Raw genomic sequence first — 24,211 nt, forward strand, 5'->3', positions numbered from 1 at the left:
TGTTTTAGTTAAAAAAACATCTGAACTTTAGAACAGAGTATGAAATAAGAGTCTTTTTCCGTACTGTTTTATTTCCCAACACCTTTCTAAAATGCTGGAAAATACTAAACACGCAATTCAATTTTCAAGACTGCACAAAGAACCCTGGTATTAAACCATTGTATGTGACAAGTGCTGGCAAAATGACTCGTAATGCACACAGGCCGCAGCGCGTGAAAAGTAAAAACATTCATTTTTGCTGTAATTGAGATTTGCAGAGAAGAAAAAAAATGCATCCATAAAGACGACATCTAGCAATCTGATGAACTAAAATAGCATTTAATCTTCCTAATCTACCTTTAAATCAAAGTTTTCTAACAAGCATGTATTCAGAAATAAACCTTTTAGCTCTAATCCTATTAGTCTCCTTTGAAATAGATCGTTTTTCTCTGCTGGTTGCCAAAGTGCTGGGAAACTCCTTCGAAGAATGTGTGACATCATAGTAAAGCTTAAGGATTCGCCTTTCTAGTCCTATAAAGAAATCATGTTTTTAAACTTGCACTACTGTTAATAAAACACTTATTGCCAGCCAGGTGATAAATCACCAAACAACAAACTCTGTCCCATTTTAAAGCTTTTGAGATGGACGATTTGAAAGTATTATTCAAAAGGAAAACATTCCTCACTGCAACTCCTTTTGCCAGCATGGGTCGCATATTTTATTGAACGGCTCACCTTCTGAGAGAAAAAATGGTTTCCCAGTGTTTCTGCGTGACGTTTTTGATCAGCTGGACCTCGTCCAGAACCAGATGCTTCCATCTTCTCTTTAGAAAATGGCTCTGATCTTTCATTAGGAGCTTGTACGATGTGACGCATACATGGAAGCTGTTGGCTTCGTCCCACAGCTGCAAAGCAGGTCAAACAATCTGTCACTGTAATTACAACCCTTGAATGAAGAAGATAAGTAACATCAGATATACGTTTAAACAACATGCATACCATTCTCTTAGATCTGCGCTCCTTTCTGTTGCCCAGGTACAGGAGAATCTTAAGGCCGGGACACCAGCGCTTGAACTCCAGCTCCCAGCTCAGCAGCTTACATGTTCTTACTATAATAAGATGAGGACCCCAGATGCCTGTAGACAAATCAGTAAATGTCTTTAAAACATTTAGTTGTTGAATTAAATATATTCTGTAAAAATACAACAAGCATCTTTACATTTCAACATACCCTCTTGTCCTGCTAAGTGGGCCATGTAAGCTACTGTCTGTACGGTTTTGCCAAGTCCCGTTTCATCAGCTAAGATGCCGTTGAGCTGTTTCTTGTATAGGTTTACCAGCCAGTCCACACCAATTTGCTGATATTCTCGCAGCACTCCATGCAGTAGAAAAGGTGCTGGGCTGCGAGTCTAATAAAAGAAAAGAGCAGTTTTAAAAATGATAAAATACAGAAATTAAAAAAAAATAAATGTTTGAGAGCTTCAGTTTTCTTACTGATGATGTGGTTCTGAAGCTGCCTTTAGGCAAGAGGAGTTCTGTGGCAGCTGCCACTTCCGCGATGTCTCTGCCCGGCTTCCCGTTTGAGTCAGATGTGGCTTTATCCGCACCCCAATACTGGTCCATACTAAGCAGGGAGTCAATTAACACAGCTTGAGGTGGACTGCTCGAAGCACAATCCATTTCTGGAAAACAAAGGACGGGGAATAGTTTAGAGGGACACCATTCTCAGCCATACGTGAATACAACTTGACTTGTTATGGCCGTGATTTCAGATTGCAAGGGCACCTTCGGTGTCCTCCATGTCATCCTTGTCACTACGAGGACTTGGCTGAGGCCACTCGAAACTTTCAGCATAAGCTCCAGCATACTGTTTCTTCAACGCATCCAGAGACATCTCAGCTGAAAAAGTAGAAATAAAGATTATTTAACAACAGAGACAGACAAGTTTTTCTGGCATTTGTGTTGTCTGCTTCATACAAACAACACTGGTATAAAAATATATAAACTATTTTCTGAACTTTCAGCAGTACTGCCCATTTAAAAGGATAAAGTCAGACTTTGAAAAGATGCATGCGCCTCTTAACAAACTGCCATCTGCCTAAAGGAGCAACCAACTTTTTATTTCATTCAAAGAGCATTATACTGAACTAAAGTTAATAATCAAAACTGAACGATTTAAGGGTTTAATAAAGCTTTAAATGCAATTATACAGATCATTTGTTATGGAACAGGTCTTTTAAAAATCTCATGATGATGATGTGCTTTTTACACAGAAACATACAGTACTGGGAAAATGTTTCATCCTTGATTCTTATCACTCAAGAGACTTGGCTTTATAGGACTTCTTTTCTTTTTAAACGCAGCAAAAACTGCATGTGAAGCGAAAGAGAACATCCCAAGCTGTTTCATGCTCATTTAAAAGCGCGTACCATCTTTGGCGAGGTCAATCAATTCTGCTTTGTGGTCTGTATCCCCCTCCATGCCTTCCTGTTCCTCTATGGTGCTCTCCTCATCTGAGACTAAAAGAGAGAAGGAAAAAAACCCCCACAGCCATTAAAAGTCAGATTATTCTGCTTTTAATTTTTTTTTACAATATAAATCTTAAACTAACACATACCATCTTCATCAACCAAGGACAAACTTGATTTTCTTTTTTTAGCAGAGGTGACTCCCTCCTGGGAAAAAAAAATACATTTAAAACACAAAATGAGGTGTGCATTTTAGCTTTAATATTAATCTCATGTCAGTGCAGCACCTACCACTTTATTGACTTTTTCTCCTGCCTGTCCAGACACTGAAATGGAAGTACAATAAATTTGGTATTAAGGGCTTGGAGGGGGAAATCAGTTCCACCACACAAAGCGCTGTGAGAATTAAGTTTTATTTGATTCAAGTTTCTAATACGACAAAGCTTCTGTCCAACCAAAAAGAGCCTTTGTGAGTGACGACAACACTACAAAATTACTGTTATTCAGTACAACCATGATCTTATCTGAGACAAGTAATGTACAGTGAAAATTTAATTTACTTTACCAAATGAGGGAGTAAAAGCTATTGATACACAGCAGAAGGGTTATTTTTATTGCCTGGAGCTGTTTGGTGGGACGTACCTGCGGCTTTTTGTAAACCAAGTGCTTTGAGTCTCTTCTCATACGTTTCAAACTGGAGTTTGATTTCCACAACCTTAGAGGTAAAAACTCTCATTTAGATTAATAAGAAACACCATCATGCATAAATCATGACACTTTTATAACTAAATATACACACACCTGCTCAATGTTTGACCAAAAGAATTCCACCTCTCGGGCAACTGTGCTGGCGATGTGGCGGAGATGAGTTTCCTTTTCTTTCTGTGCTCTTTCTTCACTTTTGGTCTGCTCCTGATGGTAACGCGCACATGTGCGAACAAGCTGCAACACACACGCACACGTCACGGCGTTGCCCTTTTATTTTGTCGTGCTGATCTGTCATTTCTGTTTGTGAATTCGAACCTTCTTAGCGGTAGCCTCCTTCCATCTTCTCTCCTGAGCGAAGTCCGCTGCCATCCACTGCATCTCCTCCAGCAGGTAGTCCCAGTGGGACTTTGGGCGAGAAGCCTCCACGAGCTTGGGCAGTCTGCTGGCTGACCACTGACCCTCCTTCCTCAGCTCGGAGATACGTTGATGCACCTGACTTTCCTAAGGCGCAGAAATGGCAAAAGAATATAAAGAAGGACAATCTGCCTCATCTCAACCACTCCAACATTAAATTTAGGGTCGAACCACAGAACTTTGTTCATAAAGGATACAAAACACAAGAGCAGGAACTGTAATGACCTTATGTTTTTCAATTTTTTCAACTTTACAGCATTGGTACCTTGGAAATAAAAGAAAATGTCTTTGCTTTTATAAATAATAAATAGAAAAAAAAGCAGGCTGAATAAAAAGTGCAAAGTCACCACATTTATTAAATTTTCAGAGCTTATCTGCGTGTTTACACAAAGCAAATTTGACTTGTACAGAATCATTCTAGCCTCCAAACACAGATGTACCGACCTCTCTCACTGTGAATATCTTATCTGAGCACGACCCACAGGTCCTAAAATTTGAGCCAAATCAGAGTGGATCTTATTTTTTTCCCCCATCACCTCTTCAGGCTTTGCTTGCTGGCAGTAGAGTACTTGGATGGAAGTGATAGAGCTGTACAAACATCTCTGCTTTTTGAATATTTTAGACTTCTTCTAGCAGCACTGCCTGATGAAACCATCTTTCAACAAAATTCAATGAGGTTTTAATTTTAAGGGGCCCATTTAGCAAATTTTTGCTGATATCAACTTATTCCTCTTCCACTCTGCTGGCACTTTGATGAAAACATGGACCTGCGTCATTCTTTTATTTCATTTGTTGCTTCTGAAACTTTACCAGCCTTCAGATATGGTATGGGGGTGAGGTGGGTACAAAATTATCTCTGCTTTTAGTAAAACTTTGTTTCACAGATATACACACACGCTCTAATAAAAAGTATGAATTTACATTGTTTGACACCTTTTGTAATTACAGAAATATTATTAGCTTTTAAATGATTAAATTAGCATATTCTTCTAATTAATATGCTTTAAAAGTAGGAAAATAGGCAAAAATTAGACCAGAATAGTTACTTGCCAAAAATCCTGCACACATTGAAGGCATAAATATATTTAAGGAATATTAAAGAATGTTGGACAAGGCTTCTATTGCCTATATTTTGCACCAAACTACAGGACACGTGTAAACAAAACTCACCAGTTTAGCCTGCTCCACTTGTTTATCTTGAGAACCTTCTTGCGAGGACTGCATGCTGGTATTTTGACCAAAGCCGCCCACTTTGACGGCAGATACCCCGTTGGTTCCCGTTAGTTTGGACTGTGTGCTCGGGTTGATGTTAGAGCCGAGAGGACGGAGAGAACTTGATGTTTGGGGAGATGGATTGGAGTTTGGAGTGGACAGGGGAGCAGGAGACACGGATGTTAATGACACCGAGTTGGTCATGATCCTCTGAACCGGCTGGTTTAGATCTGTACCAGGCCGAGCCAGTGTCACCGTCTGTGGAGAGGGGAGAAAAAACAAATCCTAAAATGAAGTTCACAGTATGAAGGCTAGTGACTATATGTTAGAACCCCTATCTTTTAATCTGATAGTAACTGAATGTGTCAGTTTTAAATAGGTGACTGAACATTGGTGAACATAAACATGCCTTATGCCTTAATGACCGGATGTCAGTTTTTAAAGACTGATAATGTCATCAATGTTACTTAGATGTAAAAAGAAAGAAAAACTTCATTCTGATGGTTTCACAGACTGACCGCTTGTCCTGCCTGTAGAATAGTCTGGGACTGTTGTTGGGGCTGCAGCTGGATGTGAACACCCTGCTGCATCTGCTGCTGTAGTTGGGTCTGGAGCTGTGCGTGGGGGTTCACCGTGGCCAGGACAGACCCGCCTGCCTGCACTTGCACTTGTGCCTGGAGCTGCCCACCAGACTGAGCTGCATTCTCCACTAACTGAGCCTGCTGAGGGAGTGCCATAGGTAGGCCGGCCATAGGGAGGGCACCTTGAGGCAACCGGCTGGGTAGCTGGGGTGGGGGGGTGTGCAGGCTGGCAGCGTTCTGCACAGGCGGTCCTTTAGATGGGTCGTACTGTTGCTGGTTCTGCTTCTGCCCTGCAATCTGGACCGCTTGAGGAGTAGGTGGCATACCACCTGTATACATGGCAACCAAAGTATAGGACAAAAAGTAGTACAGAGAGCAACACCAGAAGAAAATGTTTAAAAAAAGAATCAAGTCGTATATTTTGACATGTTAAATGTAGTGTTTTACAGAATTTGTTTTTCTCTTTCCTAATTTGTTTTAATTAGGTATTTAGTAGTTTTCCCTTGATAATTTGAGAGACCCTTTTGCAGAAGGCATACATTTTGAATCTAGTAAGTAAATTATAAAATTTTACTTTTTCATTTTAAATAACAGTGTGCACTTTAAATTTTAGAGCTCCTGTAACCTCCTCTTAATGAACTAGACATAGTCATTAACAGTAGAATACTAGTCCTTGATGATCCGAGCAAAACTAATGAAACTCATACAGCAAAATGGTTACAGAAGAAATGAAATCAATATGAGAATCTACATGTCTCTCAAATGAAACACTACTTTGATTAATGCAAAATCAAAACACTGCATTTCAAATGCAGAGAGAATGTGGTTAAAAACATCAAAAAATTGTACATGCAGTAAGACGTTTTAGAGAATAAATTGAAATGTTACAAATAAAAATGAAACAAAAAAAAAAGGTTCGGAAAATAAAAAGACAGGGAGAAAAAAGGGGAAATAAAACTACAAAGCAGACACAAAAAGAGCATATGTGTAGCATGCATGAAGCAATGTCATTGTTGCGGCAACCAAGGCATCTGGATGCCTCACGCAGCGACAAAGCACAGAGGTGAGCAAAAGGACAAACATGGGGTTTGCAGACAGCAAGCCTGAGCAGAGCTGTGCACACTGAAGCAGCACCTGCCTTACCTCCCTGCACGGCACATCACCTTGCCTAGACGCCACCAACACCTGGCCCTGACACACCTACACCACCAAAATCGCAAAAAAACTTGAGCCGTGAACAAAACTCCTCCAAAATGATCCCCCTCCTACTTAAGTTGAGGGAAAGAAGCCAAGTCAGAACAAAATGTCATGACATAACATGGAAGAACACCAACTAAAAATGATCAGAAGATAAAAAACACTCCGGGACTGACTGATGATGATTGAACGATGATTTGGAATCAATATTAACGGATCGAAGACAGACAATGGGAGACAAAAAGACTTGTGAGGGAATGGCAATGAGAAAACTAAACGTAAGTATGTCAGGTGGATTTATACAATGGGAAAGAAGAAATACCCATTGGAAAGTGGAAAGATTCCCAGAGGGTTCCCACTTTTTGTCATCCACCTCAAATTAGATGAAAATCCATCCGCATGGGAAGGTCTGTCCAAACAAGGAAGACTAACCGGAACAAACTTTGTAAAAGAAGAGATGAATAACGACAAGTGAGCAACAGGAAGTAAAAAAATGAAACAAAAGACGACATGGCATCTTCCCATTGAGTGGCTACTCTTCTTCAGACATTGGGATTGTCTTCTTGCCCATTTATCCTGACAGAGAGAGCTGGTGCTGGTACAGCTAAGCCTGAACTTCCTGTGGACTGCTGAGAAATCCAGCAGATGGTTGAAGATCAATTTGTTGATGCTGCTTGGAGTTTGTTTGCAGAAGATAAATGTTGTGATTCAAATTCAGTCTCCTTAGTCTGAGGAAGGGCATTGGTCCAGCAGCATCGAACAGAACACAGAGCGGCCTGGTGGTAGCACTCCTACCTTGCGCAGTCGGCATTAGCTGCTGAAGTGGAACGCCAGGTGATCCTAAAGGAGCTACACCAGGATGCTGGAAAATCAGCCCATGGCGACCAACGTCAATCCGGGGCCTCTTAGCCTGATCTGGGATTTAAAACACACAATACCCTCATAACGCAAAAAAGGCACTCGGCACAGAGCAATGACCGTCTGAAGACCTTACAGGCCACCTCTTCTTCCTTGGTTTTAGGCTTCAACACAAAGCGCTAGTAGAGGATGCCAAATATCTAAAAGCAGAAGCAATTAGAAGGAGAAAAGAAAACAAACAAAAAAACAAAGCAAACGGGGGGGGAAAAAAAACAAAGCAACATTGGAGAGACAGGAGTCTACAATCCTTGCCCTACCTGTTTGCACCATAGCCTGTTGCCTCTTAAAAGCATCCATGTCTCCAGGGTTTGCAATAGTGCCTGAACCAGGTCCTTGGTGTCCCTGCAAAACAATCTCAAACAATCAGTGAAACACTATCACGTTATCAGGATATTTTTTGTTGCTGCACATTTCAAATAAAAATAAGGAAAATTTAAATGCACATAGTTCTTAAAAATAAATGTCTTCTCTATCACCTGAAACTGCTGCTGCTGAGTAGAGAAAGCTGCAGAAACATTGGGAGGAAGCTGTGTTGATATGGCAACTGGTGTCACTGCCTGGCCGTCTTTTCCAGTAACAACCTTTACCTTAAAAAAAAAAAGACATTTCTAAGAGGCAGAATATTCAATATGTATATATGCAATATATGTTTAATAAAGATTTTCAACTGCTAAACAACTAGACAATCTAACACTCGTAATACCTCGTCATTAATGACCTCCGACTGTTCTTCTTCTTCATCGTCATCTTCAAGATCCAAGTCATTCTGTCTTAAGTAAGTATACAAGGGAACACAAGGCTTCTTCTTAAATGCCAGATAGTCCATCATGTTCCCTTGAAGGTGTTGCAGAAAGAAAAGTTCAATCAGGTATTCCTTGAACACTTCTTTCAAGCTCTCCATCTTCTTGGTGTGATGCTCCAAGCACTGTTTTCTAAGCTGGGCAATTTCTGGAGTAGAAGGAGCAACTTCCTCTAACTTCTTGGCAGCTTGCTTCTTCATACTGCCTGAAGTCATGCTGGTTGGTGCGAGAGGATTGTTGGGGATGCCTTGGGATGGGCTAGTAAGAGATGGGCTAGAAGGTGGAATGGAGGAGGGTATGCTGAATGATGCTGTAGTGGTTCCCACTCCTGTAACCACACCTTGTGCAGTCTTTTCAAATATCATAGGGCGTGCTAGTTGACCTTTAATGATACTGCTGATCTGAGGAGGTAGGTTGGATGTGGTGATGTGACCAGGGCTGCCCAGTGTAGGAAGGTTAGTCCCAGTGGCGACAGGGCTTTGAGGTCCAAGGTGATGAATGGTGCCTCCTGTTTGAGAGTGAGGCTGAGAAAGCCGTCGTTCTCTCACAGAGCCTGGTGTTCCCGGAGAAGTTATTTGTACCTGGCCAGAAGCTGCTGGTGCAATCTGGGCTAGTCCTGTCCCCTCCTGGTAAACGAAGTGCCCTCCTCCTGATTGGTTGCTTAAATTGATTTGTCGAACTAACATTCCAGCTTCGACAAATCGAGTTGGACTCGACACTCCCAATGCTGTTGGTGGTGCTCCTGCCCTCGTGACACCTTGTAGAGAGACTGGGCTGTGCTGGGTGGGACTTTGGGGCTGAATAGGTTGGGGCACAGGTGAGGTCACCTGAATGTAGGAGGATGGGGCATGCTCGAACCGCCACTGAGACGTAGTGTGCTGGAAGCCAGGGGACGCTGGGTTCTGAATGGGGAGAGGGGTTAGAGTGATCTGCTGATTAGCAGTGACCACATTTTGTAAAGTGATGTTCACGTTCTGGCCGGTTACCGGGCTTCGACTCATGATTATCTGATAATTAGGGGACTGGGGGGCTGAAGGGCTGGCAGCAGAGGAGAAAGTGGTCACAGGAGACTGAGGGTGGTTAATTGTTGCTTGCTGCTGTGTAACTGCCATCGGTGGCTGCTGCTGTTGCTCCTCTGCTTCTGACCCACTGACAGACTTGGATTTTTGAAGCTGTCGCTGCATACTCTGCGATCCACTTCCATGGTGCATTGCGTGACACTATTACTATGCCTGAGCAGAATAATCTGTGAAAAGAGCACATAAAAATACGAGTAATTATTCAATACAAACACACATGAGCTGTCTACAAAGTTAAAATTAAATTATCTCCTTTGTAAATAGTGCCTCTGGCAATGTTACATTTAATTTTGTGCGGACGGTTTCTTTACACCCCCTACTTTTCACATTGGCATTAATATATTGTGTCAAAACCAGGAGCCACCTATTATTTTATAAACACTGTTTTGATTTGGTTTCCCCTCCCTTGGGTATCACATAAAGCATTGCCAAGTCTTTTAACCTCCTGCTAACCAACACAACTAAATGCCTAACCTTTAACCATCCAGTCATCTTTCTTTTGTAGCTAATATAGGACTAGGTCCAGCTCACGGGAGCAGCAGCACCTCCCTCTACTCCAAGTTATAGATTGTCTATAAAGTCCTGGGTCTGAACTTAAATGTCCTACCCAGATATGTTCAAAACACATCCCTAAAAGGGCATCATTGCCAAATGCCTAAAATCACCTCAAAGGTCTCCTTTCTAACCCTTAACACTTACACCTAAACCAAGCCGAAAAATAGTTATAGCTACCAATAATAAAAACAACTCTTTCCTCCTGTCTACCTTTGATTAATATAAGTAAACACAAAGAAAGATTAACACTGCTTCAAATGATGCATTTATATTAAGTTGAGTGAAAGAATAAGGCAGTAGCTTCATACAAACTGACAGGTACATATTATATATGTAAATATTTCAGGTGTAAGGAGTTCAATAATACATCCTTTACACACAGTTATACCTGATTTTAAAATATTTTATTAATGCTGAGCGGATAAAATATTTGTATTGTTGAGGTATATTCTATTTAAAAATGACAGCCCTAATTAGCAGAAACAACAGCACGCATAAACAAAATATGGCATACGTTTAAACGATTAGACTTGCAAAGAAAATAGTATGGTTTGCCTACATTAGAGCTTTTGCGTTGAGAGGTTTGCAATTTAGTTGAGCCATAGCCTGTCTGCAACATAATTACAACATCATATTTTCAGCCGAAAGTCAATTAAAATGCACGGCGGTGTGTATCGAGATAATTTTGTTGCCTGTTAACGCTACTGTCCACATCGGGGCGTAACGCTGAACATCCATACCTCGTAGCATTACAACCAGACATTATTAGGTCTGCTCAACAACTGCATGCAAACGACTGAAACACAACCACAAAAGTACAAAATATCTTAATAAAAATATCACCTCGTGCCATTTTTAATAACACAACCCCTCATTTCGGCACTTACAATGACCCTTACTACGGAACGCGTGCTAGCCGATGTTAGCGGTTAGCTTGTTGTTGCTAGCACGCAGCCAACGAATAAATAAATTAATCATTTCAATTGAGTTACTTACACGATACGGGGCGTCTGTGTAGGTTTCCTAAATCCTAAGTCATATCTACAGAAAGCCACGAGCTCTAACAAGCGTTATTCCATGAATTATAAACAACTAATATTGCTAGCCGTTCTTTAATGTTTTGAAGCTAATTTCATTCACCAACATGGCGTCCGCGATAACCTTTAGTTTGACCCGGATGTAGTTGTTCGAGGAAGCGCGTTGAAAAACGCGACGTTTTGTAAAAAAAAACCCAAAAAAAAACAAGCGTCCTACTAATGTCCAAAAATTTAATAATGCAATAATGTTTTTCTTCATCAAAACTGCTACAAGTCTGTCATTCCTCGACATAATATTATCTTACTCTAAAATTTTGGCACAAAAGAAGGGGGGCATTCCTTAAAGGAGTTCTTGGTAATAAATATTTTATACCACTTGCTGACAAGAAGAATAAGCATTAAACAGGAAACCCCCAATTAATAAGAAAAGAAGAAGGCCCTAAGACGCCAGGCAACTAAAAAACAGCCAAAAGGTTTTTGTTATGGAAAAAGTGGAAGTTTTTAAAGACTCGCATAATCATTATTTATAAATAAAATTTATTCAGAACACACAGAATAACAACTCATTTTTTGCACATTTGACACGCAGTTCTAAAAGTACAAAAGGTAATTGGACACATTTAAAACACCTACATTAAAGAACATTTATACAATATAAATATGTAATAATGTGTAATTGGTATAACCTGATGTCCTGTCAAAAAAAAAAGCCTAAACATCTACAATAATCAACTGACATTTGCATAAATCCAAACATATGAACAACTAACATCAGCAAAGTTAAAGATAAATGTTAATGTGCACACAAACTAAAGTAATGTGACGTGCTGTACCTCATCATTACCTGAGAGATTTCTAGATTTTTGCATAGTTGTAATTAAACAATATCTCAATCAAAGTTCAAAATAAACTTATTGCACTCTGCGACACACTGCACGTCTAGAGACTTTAAGACTGGCAGCCCTAAAGCAGTTTCTCTTCACTTCACACACATCTCTCCGTCCGTGATACAAAATGTACAAAAAGAGGCACAGGTTTCCAAACAACAACAACAACAAAAAAATGCTACAAACTGGTAATATTTGGTCGTTACGTTTAAAACATTCACACTCTTGTTAATCTGTGAACATTCATGAACCCATAACACAAAGGCCTCAAACAGAGAAAACAACCTAACTCTTAGTTCAAGTATAACACACTCAAAAAAAAAAAAAAAAAATCACATTCGAATATTTTTGATCATTCCAAGTGCAAAACAAAGATGCGCACAAATACAAACAGCACAAATACAAACAATCTGTACCCAAATAAATACAGTTTACCTGATCAAATTATTTAAATTATTCCCACAATTTCAGCGCAATCTGTGCTCAAGACCGTTAAACACTAAGGTTTTTCGTTTCTGCACTTTTGTAGCTCAGTTACAGATTGGTTTGTAGGATAACAGCGGATGCTCTCGTGGTCATTTCTCCCAGATCAAAGTGCTCGTGTTTGGCAGGATCCATCTCCATTCAGCGACGGTGGACAAGGGAAGGTAATGCGCCGTCGCAGACCCCTTAGACAGTCTGCAAAGCTGAGAGGCGTCGCTCAATACGCTTCTTACCTGAAAAGATAAAAAAAACATCTATGATTACATGGACAGTGCATTCATCTCTTGTCTACTTCAAGGATTCCGGCTTTTGCGTTTTGTGTGCTGGCGTTTCCACATACATCGATCTATGTTGTCAATGTCCCTTTGCTCGTTGAGGATCCGGGACAGACCTTCCATCAGCAGGAGGGCTTTATTGTAGCGCTGAACTGTCGCTGCGCCGTAGTGGAACATCTCGTCCAACGCAGCAGACTGGACCTAAACGTGGCAAGAGCACGTTTAAAAAGGGCGGCGGTAAAAGACGGGAGCGCAACCCGAGGCAGGCGGCGGCGGCAGCGTGATGTGAGCTCACCATGTGCACGGTGTGGCTGTAGATGAGCTTCTCTGCTGTGAGCCCGTTGAAGCGGTCGATGAGCTTCTGTTTATCCAGCAGGAAGGTCTGCAGCCGATCGTTCAGGGACCGACAATAAGTCACGCAGTTCTTGTACATTTTGTTCAGCTTCCTGATCACTGCAGGACAAAAAAAAAAGAAAAAAGAACTATTTTACAAACCGGAAAGGTTGCAAGGGCCAATTAGTTTTGCTTCCATTGATGGTTCACTGGTTTCTCTGGTAGATTTTTCTTTGCTTAAAAAAAAAAAGGCAAATTTCTCTTCTTTGAGAGCTTCTATTTGGCAGCTGTGAAGGTTCTCAAGGATCCATCTTGGGGCAAAGTTTATTTACACTGTACATGCTTCCCTTGGGTCATATATTCCAGAAATAAAGTGTTTAATTTCTCTCTTATGCACACAATACAGAGAAATATATATGCCCCTGAGTCCAGATGAGCCATTATCTGTCGTGTCCATTATATTGTATTAAACAGGTGAAACACTGGATAGTTAGTAACTCTCTTCAGTTAAATAACAGCAAGTCTCTCCTCAAGAAATGCTGATATTTGTTTGTTCCTATTTGTGTTGGTATCTCTTCACCGGCTTCCTGTTAAATACAGAGTTGGTTCTTAAATTCTTCTGTTTGCTTATAAAGCTTTGCTCTTAAATATATATCCGAACCTCTCTGCACTTAATCATGTCAATCATGTGTGCCCTGCCCTGTTGTTGTTGTTGTTGTTTTTTTAAACAGCTTTAATACATCTTTTTGTATTAAACTGATTACGATGGTTTTAGTTTTATGGCTTTGATTTTGGGATTTACTGTCCAGTATTTGGTCAACTCTGGTTGTTTTAAATGTGCTCTATAAACAAAGTTGATTTGATAATTTGACATTTTCTTAATAATTATTAAACATAAACTCTTAAGTCTACAGGTCTAAGTCTGCTTCATCAACTGGTGTTTGATACAGAATAGACTCACCTTGTTTGACAGTAGCAGACGGCAGGAGTTGGCCTTGTTTTATGTTTTCTTTGGCGGTGTGCAGCGCTGACGACAGAAACTCCTCGGCTTTCATGTACAACACCAACTGCTCTGCGTAACTGCAAAAGCACAAAAGAAACAGTTGTTGCCAAGACGACCCGCAGCCAAAAAAAGCCAATAAATAATAATAAAAAAAAAATTAAAAGAAGCTGCCCCACACGATAAAAACAAAAAATTCCTATCACCTCCACTCTCTGCTCAGAAGGCTGATCTGATCCGTCACGAAGCTCTGATCTAAAAAGGAAACCTCAGGACTGCTGATGGCGCCCAGCCCGGGGTCCTTCGAGGAAGCCAGCTCCATAACGCAGCTGACGAACGCCAGGGTGAAACGCAAGTCACTCAGCGCATCCGTGTGAGCCTGCTGCGAAAGGAGCACATCAGACTCCGTGAGTGCTGAAACCGGCTGTGCTGACTGTATGTTGTTTTTGCAGATGCGGTGCCAACGTTTCCATCTGCAGTCGCCTCTACCTCCATCAGTGTGTCTTCAGGCAGCGCCGGGGGGTGAAAGACAAGACTGTAGTGTGAAATAGCATCCATGACTTCAGCCTCGCTGTTTCTCCGGCTTCCTCGCTGGACAGGGCGACTGTTCAGCAGCCAGGCTGAGTTATTGTAGCTGGGAGAGCCTGCGTTTTAGACAAAAGACAAATCCAGCTCATCCCCGAAAAGCTGACACGGTGTGTTTGTAAATGAAAGACTGCAGAGAGGATACAGTATAAAATACCCGTTAAAGCCCATGAACATAGTTCACTGACTAACCTCCTAAATAAATGAGCAAATCTCTTATCAGCGTAGGTAAAAATCACCTACCAGACAACATCTTCGACAGCCCATCATCAGGAGGAGTGTCTTCACTGGGTGGAGAACCCATGGTGAAGACTGCAGGAGGTGGGCTCTCTGGGAACTGAACCACCTTTTGGTTTCCAGCAGGTGGCGCTGCAGAGACGACAAGGAAGAGGTAAATTAGACAAACAAAACCGCTGCCCAGTAAAGGCCACGGTCCTGGCGATCGTATCACATTCCTCAAAATATGCACTTTGGACTTCCACGTGAAACAAATACGTTTTAAATGATAAAGTAAACGAGAACGAGTCGAACCACTACGTTATTATTCTGCACTGTACCTGTTGTATCCATGCTTCTCTCACAGCTGGAGCCCTCGTCACTTTCTTCTTCCAGCACGTTGGCGCCAAAGGCGGCTTTCAGCAGCATGTCGGACAGCCTGCCAGCGCTCAGTGATCTGAACATTTAAAGCAGCCAAAGACACACTGCTGTGACGAACACGTACTTCATTCCAGCCTCTCGTCATTTGGGGAAATACTGTTTGATCGTCCTAGAACACTTCTTTTTTTTGTTTGTTTTTAATCATAGCACAATCACCCCGAGCTCTGACCTTTTAAAGGGGCCCTTCTTGTTGGCAGACTTCCTGCCGAGGTTGCTCTGGGAGGCAGGAGACTGATCGAGGGACTGCAGGTTCGGCACCGTCCTGGTTCGGTTCGGCTTCCTAGGCGGGGCGTGCTGCTGAGAAATGAAACGCGTCGTAAGCCGCGCTTCGAGGCTCTGGTATCTCTCCTGCGGAAGACGGATTCAGAAGCTGACCTTGTGGCTGGGGGAGACCGGAGCGCCAGGAGAGCCAGGGAGCAGTCCAGTTCTTGTGCTGAGCGGGAGAGTCTGCTCTGACGTCTTTGGAGTCAGTCCAGCTAAGGCAGAGAAGTGATACAGAAATTAAATCATTATCTGTACATAATTGTATTAGCTCATTTGTTTTGGTTTCAGCGTTCCTGCGTGGTAGGCGTAAAGAGCAGATGCGTCAGAGTGCACACATGGGGGGGAAAAAATGACAGAACATTTCATCACAAACATCTCAGTGAATCCACTTAATATGTTTGTGTATCAGATGGTGACACATTTGTTACCGCCCAAACATGTTCACAGGGTGTGTATTCGGCTGCAGGAGGGTAAGAAGTGCTGTAGGAACAGCTTCTCTTAAGAAAACACCCTTTAAATCACAAAACGGAACCTGATTGGAATTTTTTTTTATGTCGATTTCTGAATAATTACCATTCTTTTTAACCCTTCTAGTCATACTATCAGATCAAAACTCACACCTCGCTTTTACAAGGTGCAATCATCTGTGCTTTAAATCTGGGCATTTATTTAAAAATAAAATCAAAGTGCTTCACAAGCAGAGTGTGTTCACATGCAATTGCAAGAGGAACATGTCCCACCAGTCAGCACATTTCACCATTAAAAGCCAAAACATTTTGTACAATCACTCCTACGTGTGCCGTCTTGTCTGAATGAATCGGCAAAATATTTGGAAAAAAAAATCAGGCAGCATCCCGCTGAATGAGACCGAGCTGTAACTCTAAGGTTGGTCTGGAAGGAACTGATCGCCGGCTACCTTGTGGGGAGGACGGCTGTGGTTGGCCCGCTTCTTTTTCCAGCAGAGCGAAGTTAGAATCAGCACCTGGACTTGGAGATGCAGACCCTCCGCACTGCACGGGGCTTGCATTGCTGCTGCCAGCACAGCATAACACGACCCTGACGGACATAAGATATGGGTAAAAGAAAAAAAAAGGGGAAAAATTGTAAAAAAAATAGATAAATAAATAACGGGTTAAATTCTGAGGTAGCTGTACATGCCTGGTGGAGCCATGCGAATCGGCAGGCTGCAGGTTCTGTTCCATACGCTGGTAGTTTTGGATCTGAGTTGGGACAGGAATGGGTACAGAGGGGCTGCACTTACGGCCGTTTAATACAGTAGGATGACTGCGGGGGTTACAGGTTGAAGCAAAGACATTAGACACAAAAAAAATGAACAGTCAGAAGGGGTTTTGCAACTTATTTTTAAATGAATAAAAATGGCAGGATGTATTGTACAAAAAGTAAAACCACATCTTCTAAAAGCAAAATTTAAAAAAAAATGCTTAAGCTGTGATTTTTTTTTTTTTTTTACTAAACCAAAACAATCTATAACTGCTTGGCTTATTCTTACCCAACAGGCTTGGAGGGAGAGATCTGCAGCGAAGGAGGTGGCGGTGTCCTCCCTGCGGCTCCAGAACCTCTCCTGGTCAGCTGGGACCTGAACAAACACATTTAGTGGGCCCCTTCTGGAAAACCAAGTCATATTTTCTGACACAAAGGCGTCGGACAGAAAGTGACAACTCACCCGATGTTTATCAGGTAACTTTCGGCGGGGGATCCATCTTCTGCGTCACATGTGTACTCACCTACGAGGCAAAGAGGCAAAAAAATAAATAAATAAACAGCATTTTTGTACTGATGGGAAGAAAACCCGTGCAATTAAATCATCCAGGTATTTCAGAAGTCTTACCGCAAAACTGGGCATACACCATGACGTAGTCTTCAGTGTACGATGGTGAGTTACGATTGTCCTGGTTGGCCTTTTCTTTTCCCAGAATGCCGTCAGTGTCCTGCGCAGGCGAGTCCAGCTCTTTGGGCTGAAGCTGGTTCATCTCGCCATCGGAATGCTGACGGGACAAAAATCGAATTAACCGACAGGTAAAGCTCACTTTCGCATCTGACATCTTTTAGGCTCGGTCGCCGTACCTGAGGCGAGGCCAGCTGAGATGTGGACGAGCTGCTGGAGGAGCTGCCCGAGCCCGAGCCGGGGTAGGAGAGCACCGGGGAGGGCGAGCCTGTCAGAAAAGCACACGCATTAGGGGGTTAGGGTTATTTACCAGTTATTTATTTCGAGTTTTCTTTTAACACCACAGAGACACACAGCGCGGACTTTCACAAGACACCTTACGCACATTTCTTAGCGGGCGGGCTCGTCTCCAAGAAGGGATGGTTGAAGAACTCATCTGTAGAGACAAGAAATTTAGGTTTAAATAAGCAAAGAGAATGATCATCAATAACAGGAGGCAGAGGAGCTCACCAAAGCTCAGGCGCTCTTTGTGGTTTCTCTGCAGCAGCCCCAGCAGAAGGTGTTTTAAGTTAGCAGAAGTCTCCTTTGGGATGCTGCAAAACAACAAAGATCGATTCATAAAGTCATCAACGCGAATCACAAAGACATAGTCACTCGGTTAGTTGGTTTAGTCGTTGCCACAAGTGTTGCAGAGAATGCTAATATTCAGCAATTACTACCTAAATGCACAGACTGTCTTTCTTGGGTCATTAACCTTTAATAACCAAGCCATGAGCTGTGACATCCTTGAATTTTTAATCCAATTTACGCTCTCAGCACAAAAGCTCCTGGCAACATGTCCCTCAGTCACACAGACTGTGTTTTCGGCTCTGCTGACCTACGAGGGTCATGTGGAAAAAAGATAGCTGCCCAGACTACCAGCTGGCACCTAGGAGGAGGTTATATATAGAGCGAGAAAAAAAGCCCAAAAACAAACTATTCCTCCTTGCAGAAACAGAGCCTATCTTATCGTCCAGCTGTATCACGCCATAAGATAAGGCTGGCTGCGAGCCATAAAAAGGCTGGCAAAGTACAGCGGGAACAAAGCCGGCAAACAAAACATAACCCCACTTTGATTGCGTTCCAAGTTCTCAATATCATAGCGTCTGCGTCCACAGATTACTGTATCTGCATTTTCTGACAGTATTTCAGCGCGCTGACACACCCAGCATATTTCAACTTGGGACATTTCCCATCTGAAATCGCGTGGGAGGCCGTCTCAGATCTGACGGGTCCCATCAGGTGCCCGGATCAGTTTCTCCCACATCGGGACTAATTTTAGCGTTGGTGTGTGAGACCTATTTACCGGTGTCTAATTTTATCATGTGTCCGCGGACTCACGTGGCTTCGCAACAAATGTCTTTCGATTATTAGTAAACGGGGAGCAGACATGACGGATTTTTCCAAGTACTGCCTGTTTACAGCCCTCGACCACCGTGCTGGCGATACGTCGCGCGTGCGCTCACTGCACAGTGCACGCGCGGGGGGGGGGGTGTCGCACAAAGATGCACTCACCTGGGTAACAGGGTGGCGCTGCTTTCATAGAAGAGACGGAGCTCCTGCGGCGAGCTGGCCTGCACACATGAACACATGAACGGGAATCAGTCTCTTCTTCTGCTTTTTCTCCCCCATTTTCATCCTCTCGTCATGTGTTTAGCACTTTATTAAGATGTTTTTGCACCAGAAGATTCATTATATATACAACAAAGCAGGACAAAACTGTGCTGGCCTATCAACACACACACACCCACACACATCAAGAATGAAGGCAGCCCGATCCTTACAAACAAGCTTATTTGATAAATGCTGTTGCTTTTTCAGAAACCTATTACTACAAAGATATTACGTGGGAGTTTAATGATCCCAGCAAGGACATCAGCTGAAGTTGCTACACAAATAGCAGCAGCAGCAGCTGAAACCCGTTGACCTGCGAGGCAGGAAGAGAGAAGGAGCTTCTCAACCGTTCTCAGAAATAAACATAAAAATAAAGCAACAGCATAAATACAAAACAACTGCCTCTTTTTTACCGCATGTAGACTGGAATAAAAAAAGGAGGGTTTTCAAACCAATTAAAAGACAAAAAAAAAGACAAAGAGGGAGATAAAACCTTAGGATGAGTCTGTGTTTTCGACCAGAGCCAATCTGCAAACAACAGTTCAAAAGTATCCCTGCAGCGGCCACGTGAGCAGCCGAAAGTAATCGGGAGGGTTGTGAAACGCTGTTTACTCTGGGTTCAGAGAAATGGCTTGCAGCCATTTCCGCCTGCCCTCCTCCATAAACAAGGTTCATTTCTAACAAGCAGTCAAGCTGTTCCTGCATTTTCCAGCTAACAACACTCAAGAAGAGCGTCATCCCACAAACAGGTGGCGTCTAATGGCTGTGTTGTGGACCACGCTGTTCCTCCCTGTTATAAAACTGGACGCAGGTTCAACACTACTTAAGTTGACTTTTCCAGCAACTAAAGCAAATGCATATTTGAGATTTTTTCAAGAGCGTATGCTAATAAAATGACAGATATCTATATTTTTATCAGCAAATGTTTAGGGTTTTTTTCTGTGTCTGTGTATTCCTTTTTTGCGTGTCACTCACATGAAAAGGGGCTTTTCCAGTCAGACACTGGTACACTATAGTACCTATGCTCCACAGATCAGCCTTGGCATCGTAGTTCTTGGACATGATGACCTCAGGAGCCTGTGTTCAAACAAAACAAAGCTTGCGGCTTAGAAGCGGGGCGCCATCGGGAAGCAGTCGGCGCAGGAAACGGGTCTTACCATGTACATGGGAGACCCGCACAGTGTGGCGGCCATGGTGTTTGTCTGGAGGTGCCGCGCGAACCCAAAATCGGCTGGAGGTGTGGGGAAATAAAGAGACGGGCGCACAGGGTGTGTTAGAAGCGGACACAAAGCTCGTACGCCACACATCACCAGGCTGACGCCGTTACCTATCTTGACGCTGGTGTTGACGGAGCTGGACCTGCGCCCCTCCGGGTGGCAGAGTAAAATGTTCTGGGGTTTGAGGTCTCTGTGGAGGATGCCTTTGCTCTGCAGGACCTTCATGGCCTGGGTGATCTGCTGCAGGAATACGCGGATGGTGTCCTCACTCAGCGTGCCCTTGGCTGTCGGAGAAGAAAGGGGATAAAATGGACTACTCGAGGCTGTTGCAAGAGAATATCACAATGACAGTTAACAGGTTTAAAAACAATAACAACAACAACAAAAAGAAAACACATTTTAAAAATACATTCACTTTGTTTGGAAGTGAAATTTAAAGCCATCGGATAGTTGAGAGCAGCCTCATCCCTCCCAATACATCCGTATCTCTGGCTGCCATGTTATTCCATCAGAGCACGAGGGATAAGTGAGCGACAGATGGGCGAGGTCATGTGGGTGCTCCCTTAACCTGGCCAAATGTGACAGAGCACGGCGCCACAAATAACTGTACGCGTCTGCTTCGCGGGGACTTAGAAATGAGCGTCACTTTGGGCAGAATTAGCGCAGGGCCCCCACATCAGTACTGACACACGCAGAAGATCCACGCAGCTTCAGGAGACCATCGTATCGTGAAAGGAGCGTTCGAAACCTTGAGCTGGGAGAATTTCTTTTCGACTAAGAACAGCTTCTGAGTGGATGTTGCCCACCAAAATAAAAGCTGGAAGCTACTTTTGCTTCATAATTTGACTGTTTAGCAGGGAAACCCCTCCGTCCCAGAAGAAAACCTGGGCTGGGAGGTTTAATTTTATCTGGGTTAAGTACTTGATAGAATTAGAGGCTGCTTATCCACAGACCTGTCCAAACCTAAAATCGGACTTATGTGGACACAAGCTAAAAAAAAAAAAAATCTTATTATTCCTGAAAACACACAAAAAAACAAACAATCCGAGCCACACTGACCCACTAACACAGCAGTGATGCTTAAGTGTTTTTTTTGTCTTGCTGCTGTCGTCGCGCTGAAAACAAAGAGCCACAGGGGAAACGTTCAGTGCACTTTTTGTGGCCGACTTACAGTGGAGATACTCTGACAGGTCGCCTCCGTTGCAATACTGAAAAGACAAGAAGAACAAGTCTTAGCAGAAGCCCGGGTACACATCTCTTTTCGTTAGATGCGACCCGCAGGAAAAGAGACAAACCCGCGGCGCGCCTCTTACGCAACTCACCTCCATCACGAGGTACACGCATCCTCCCATCTCCTGTTGGAAACAAACGCAGAGCACAGACCATTAACAACGTTGTCACAATGACTGACAGCTGTTCTGACGAATGGGTGAACAGATGCGGAAATGTCTAAACCATAGGCGTCCAACTCAAGGCCCGCAGGCCAGATCCGGCCCTTGTTAACGTTTCCTGTGTGTCAGGGTAACAGAGCTGTTTTAATGGACTGTGATCAAATATATCACTAAAAATAAGTAATTTAATGTCTCTTTTTAAGTTTGATATAGTTTTATTTGTTCATTAAAGCATGTTTGTTCAAAACTCTATATAATTTGTCACAGGGGAAAAAAGGTCATTTGTGTTTCTATGTGAATAATTTGACATATTACATCTAAAACCAAAGGTAATTTATGTATTTTTCCAATAAATACAGATCGAGATTGGCTCTTGGCTAGGATCAAGTTTTGAATTTCGCCCCCCCCCCCCTTGTGTAGCTGATTTCAACCCCTCAAGTCGAAACGATTATGTAATGTTTTATTCATGGAATAAATTATCCAAAATAATCCATCAGTGTGTCAGCAGCTGCACTGACAGTTACACAACAAGTGACAACACCTCGCCGTTTAGGTCTTTTGAACGTCTCATCCGCTTAACAGTGAACTCTGGGAGTGGGGGGTGGGGGCCCTTGAAACTGGACCCCAGTCAAGACCCCGCGACCCGCTCTGGGCTCCTTGACACGTCCCAAAATTAGCCCTCCTCCTCATCACCGTTCAGAAATAATCACAAAGCGGCGAGGGTGAGATGGAGTGAGGTAAACGGTTGGGAAGTTTAGGGCGCCTGTCCCACCTGACGGAAAGAAAGTTGCCCAATCGGGCGAAGCGAATAAGCTCCGCGTGTAGAAACGACACCGCCGAGATGTGTTTACTACTTGTGCAGGAGCTTCGAAAGAAAAGAAAAAAAAAACTAAACACCTTATGGCTACAAAGAGGATGAAAAATAACACCCTCGGAACATACGCAGCCTCGTCGTCGGGCGGTGTGTTTCCGTGATACTCGACACTCCCGCTTTAAGAGCCATTGTTGAACCTGCTGCGCCCTCCCATCTGCCAGACACAACGAGAGATCAGCTCGGCCACGCCGACTGCCTGCCAGGTGTCAACGGGTCACGCACGTCCAGCAGATGGTTAATGTCGTGCGATGTGTGCGACCTGCCAGGTCACGGAGACGTGCAGGCTGTGGCATTCAGCCCTTCACAGGACAACAGAGAACAGGATCTGTACACTAGTCATAACAGTCACAATAATTAGCTTTGTTTTTAAAGACTGATCTATGTAGGGCCAAATGGATGCTCCGGCTCAGGCCAGTGAGGCTCCAGTCACATGAGGGTTTGATGCTCAGCGTTATCCCCCCTCAGCATAACACATGTGTGTGTATTTTTGTGTGTAGAGGTGCACATGAGATTACCCTTACCTGGTAGTCAAGTAATCGAACAATGTTCTCATGTTTCAGTTCCTGGAAGAAAGAGTGACAGACATATTTCTGATATTGTTGTTGTTGAGGGGTGCAGTAAATGATGATGAGCCATGCAGCGAATGTGGCAACACAGAAGACAATACGTCACCTTCAATATTTTGATCTCTTTCCCAAGCAAGGACTGGGACTTTGCAAAGTTTTTCTTGTTGATGCACTTGATGGCAACTTCCCAGTCACGTCTCTTGAAAAGCCAAAACGAAAAAGGAAAAGAAAAAGGGGGTTATACACACAAACGTGCCAAACAATGATCAGACCTGTCCAGATCTGCTCAACATATGACAGTTACCTCTTTATGTCTGCCTTTGAACACAACTGCAAAGGCGCCGTGGCCGATCAGGTCCTTCCTGTTGAACTCAAACTTGCCAACAGACTCCATCGTGAGTTTATAAAAAGTCTAAAAATGTTACAGCAGAGTATCTGAGCAGCTACGAGGCTTTACGACTGAGGCACCCTCCACACCGATAAGTCCCATTTCCCAGGAGAAAACCGCTGCCCTCACTGAACAAGCGTTGGAAAGATTTTAATTATCATCATCATCATCATCATCATCATCGACGAAAACATAAAATGTCTGTCAACACATAAAGTTCCAAGCATAAACAGCAGCCAATAAATATCAAATATAAGCGGTCCACTTCGTCCCAGCCGCTCCTGTAAAGCCGTCACACGGTAAAAAACAACAACGACAAAAAAGTCGCCTAAGAGCTGCTGGTTGTAGTTTGTTTTTGAACGCTGAGCCCAGACATTGTTGTTGTCACCTCTCTAAACTGTCCGCATGAGTTATCCGCGGGTGCGCATGCGCGGGCGACAAAGCCGTGTTTTTGTTGGTGGCGCTTTCAGGTTCGGCTTGTAAATCAGAGCTTCATGTAGCCGTGACTGGTTTTTAAAGTTTATGAAGGCGGCCCTCGTTTTCAGAGCGGCCGTGATGGATTTGTGTATTAAAAGTCAAGCGAACCGTGTTTATTTCAGTCAAGTCAAGTCAAATTTATTTATATGGCACTTTTCAGCAACAAGGTGATTCAAATTGCTTAATTACACATAAATCAAACACGCATTACTCTTTTTTTCATGAAAGCAACATTCAAAAGTTCAAATACAAAAGAAAGAGTTTGCAATACTATTTTCACTTGTCACAAAAATATTGCTTCTAATTG

The 24,211-nt window shown here is 43.0% G+C and overlaps 2 protein-coding genes across 9 annotated transcripts in view; both read right to left on the reverse strand.

Moving 5' to 3' along the window:
* The window catches only part of ep400 (E1A binding protein p400), a 31,269-nt gene extending 20,185 nt beyond the window's left edge, over nt 1-11,084 (reverse strand). For 4 of the 7 annotated variants that reach the window (XM_017435314.3, XM_017435315.3, XM_025010358.2 and 1 more), the window contains exons 1-18: nt 10,908-11,084; nt 8,181-9,523; nt 7,954-8,064; nt 7,735-7,819; nt 7,355-7,474; nt 5,300-5,691; nt 4,740-5,039; nt 3,471-3,656; nt 3,249-3,389; nt 3,090-3,162; nt 2,739-2,773; nt 2,597-2,654; nt 2,409-2,498; nt 1,765-1,878; nt 1,474-1,661; nt 1,211-1,388; nt 979-1,115; nt 715-884 (exon numbers count right to left, since the gene is read on the reverse strand). In XM_017435314.3, the coding sequence (XP_017290803.1) occupies nt 715-884; nt 979-1,115; nt 1,211-1,388; nt 1,474-1,661; nt 1,765-1,878; nt 2,409-2,498; nt 2,597-2,654; nt 2,739-2,773; nt 3,090-3,162; nt 3,249-3,389; nt 3,471-3,656; nt 4,740-5,039; nt 5,300-5,691; nt 7,355-7,474; nt 7,735-7,819; nt 7,954-8,064; nt 8,181-9,488 (3,686 nt within the window). In that variant the 5' untranslated portion in view covers nt 9,489-9,523; nt 10,908-11,084. The remainder of the gene's footprint in view (nt 1-714; nt 885-978; nt 1,116-1,210; nt 1,389-1,473; nt 1,662-1,764; nt 1,879-2,408; nt 2,499-2,596; nt 2,655-2,738; nt 2,774-3,089; nt 3,163-3,248; nt 3,390-3,470; nt 3,657-4,739; nt 5,040-5,299; nt 5,692-7,354; nt 7,475-7,734; nt 7,820-7,953; nt 8,065-8,180; nt 9,524-10,907) is intronic. The other 3 variants (XM_017435319.3, XM_017435318.3, XM_017435316.3) reach the window with 2 other exon arrangements.
* A 387-nt stretch (nt 11,085-11,471) lies between these two features.
* ulk1a (unc-51 like autophagy activating kinase 1a) lies at nt 11,472-23,854 on the reverse strand. Of its 2 annotated transcripts, none has more exons than XM_037976804.1 (27): nt 23,344-23,854; nt 23,146-23,238; nt 22,995-23,036; nt 21,531-21,563; nt 21,380-21,416; nt 20,319-20,492; nt 20,149-20,222; nt 19,967-20,068; nt 18,893-18,951; nt 17,849-17,931; nt 17,724-17,774; nt 17,518-17,606; nt 17,282-17,438; nt 17,117-17,177; nt 16,943-17,029; nt 16,591-16,716; nt 16,349-16,488; nt 15,544-15,644; nt 15,338-15,465; nt 15,069-15,184; nt 14,755-14,880; nt 14,416-14,570; nt 14,133-14,305; nt 13,888-14,006; nt 12,889-13,046; nt 12,659-12,794; nt 11,472-12,551 (listed from the first exon to the last, which is right to left on the reverse strand). In XM_037976804.1, exons 1-27 carry the CDS (start codon nt 23,431-23,433, stop codon nt 12,505-12,507), a joined length of 2,757 nt encoding a protein of 918 aa, XP_037832732.1. In that variant the 5' UTR covers nt 23,434-23,854; the 3' UTR covers nt 11,472-12,504. The 2 variants fall into 2 exon arrangements, with proteins under 2 accessions (XP_037832732.1, XP_017290835.1); XM_017435346.3 differs by having other exon boundaries at nt 14,133-14,308.
* Nucleotides 23,855-24,211: the final 357 nt, after the last annotated feature.

This window comes from Kryptolebias marmoratus, linkage group LG1, assembly GCF_001649575.2.
Source record: "Kryptolebias marmoratus isolate JLee-2015 linkage group LG1, ASM164957v2, whole genome shotgun sequence".
Lineage (NCBI taxonomy): Eukaryota > Metazoa > Chordata > Actinopteri > Cyprinodontiformes > Rivulidae > Kryptolebias > Kryptolebias marmoratus.

Bases quoted from the DNA above. Each gene is read 5' to 3' on its own strand.
- ulk1a (XM_017435346.3), bottom strand. From the start codon at position 23,433: ATGGAGTCTGTTGGCAAGTTTGAGTTCAACAGGAAGGACCTGATCGGC. The intron at 16,717-16,942 runs GTAAGAATAAGC...TAACCCCCGCAG, and splicing joins TCTCCCTCCAAGCCTGTTGG to TCATCCTACTGTATTAAACG. The intron at 15,645-16,348 runs GTAGCCGGCGAT...TCTCTGCCTTAG, and splicing joins ACAGCCGTCCTCCCCACAAG to CTGGACTGACTCCAAAGACG.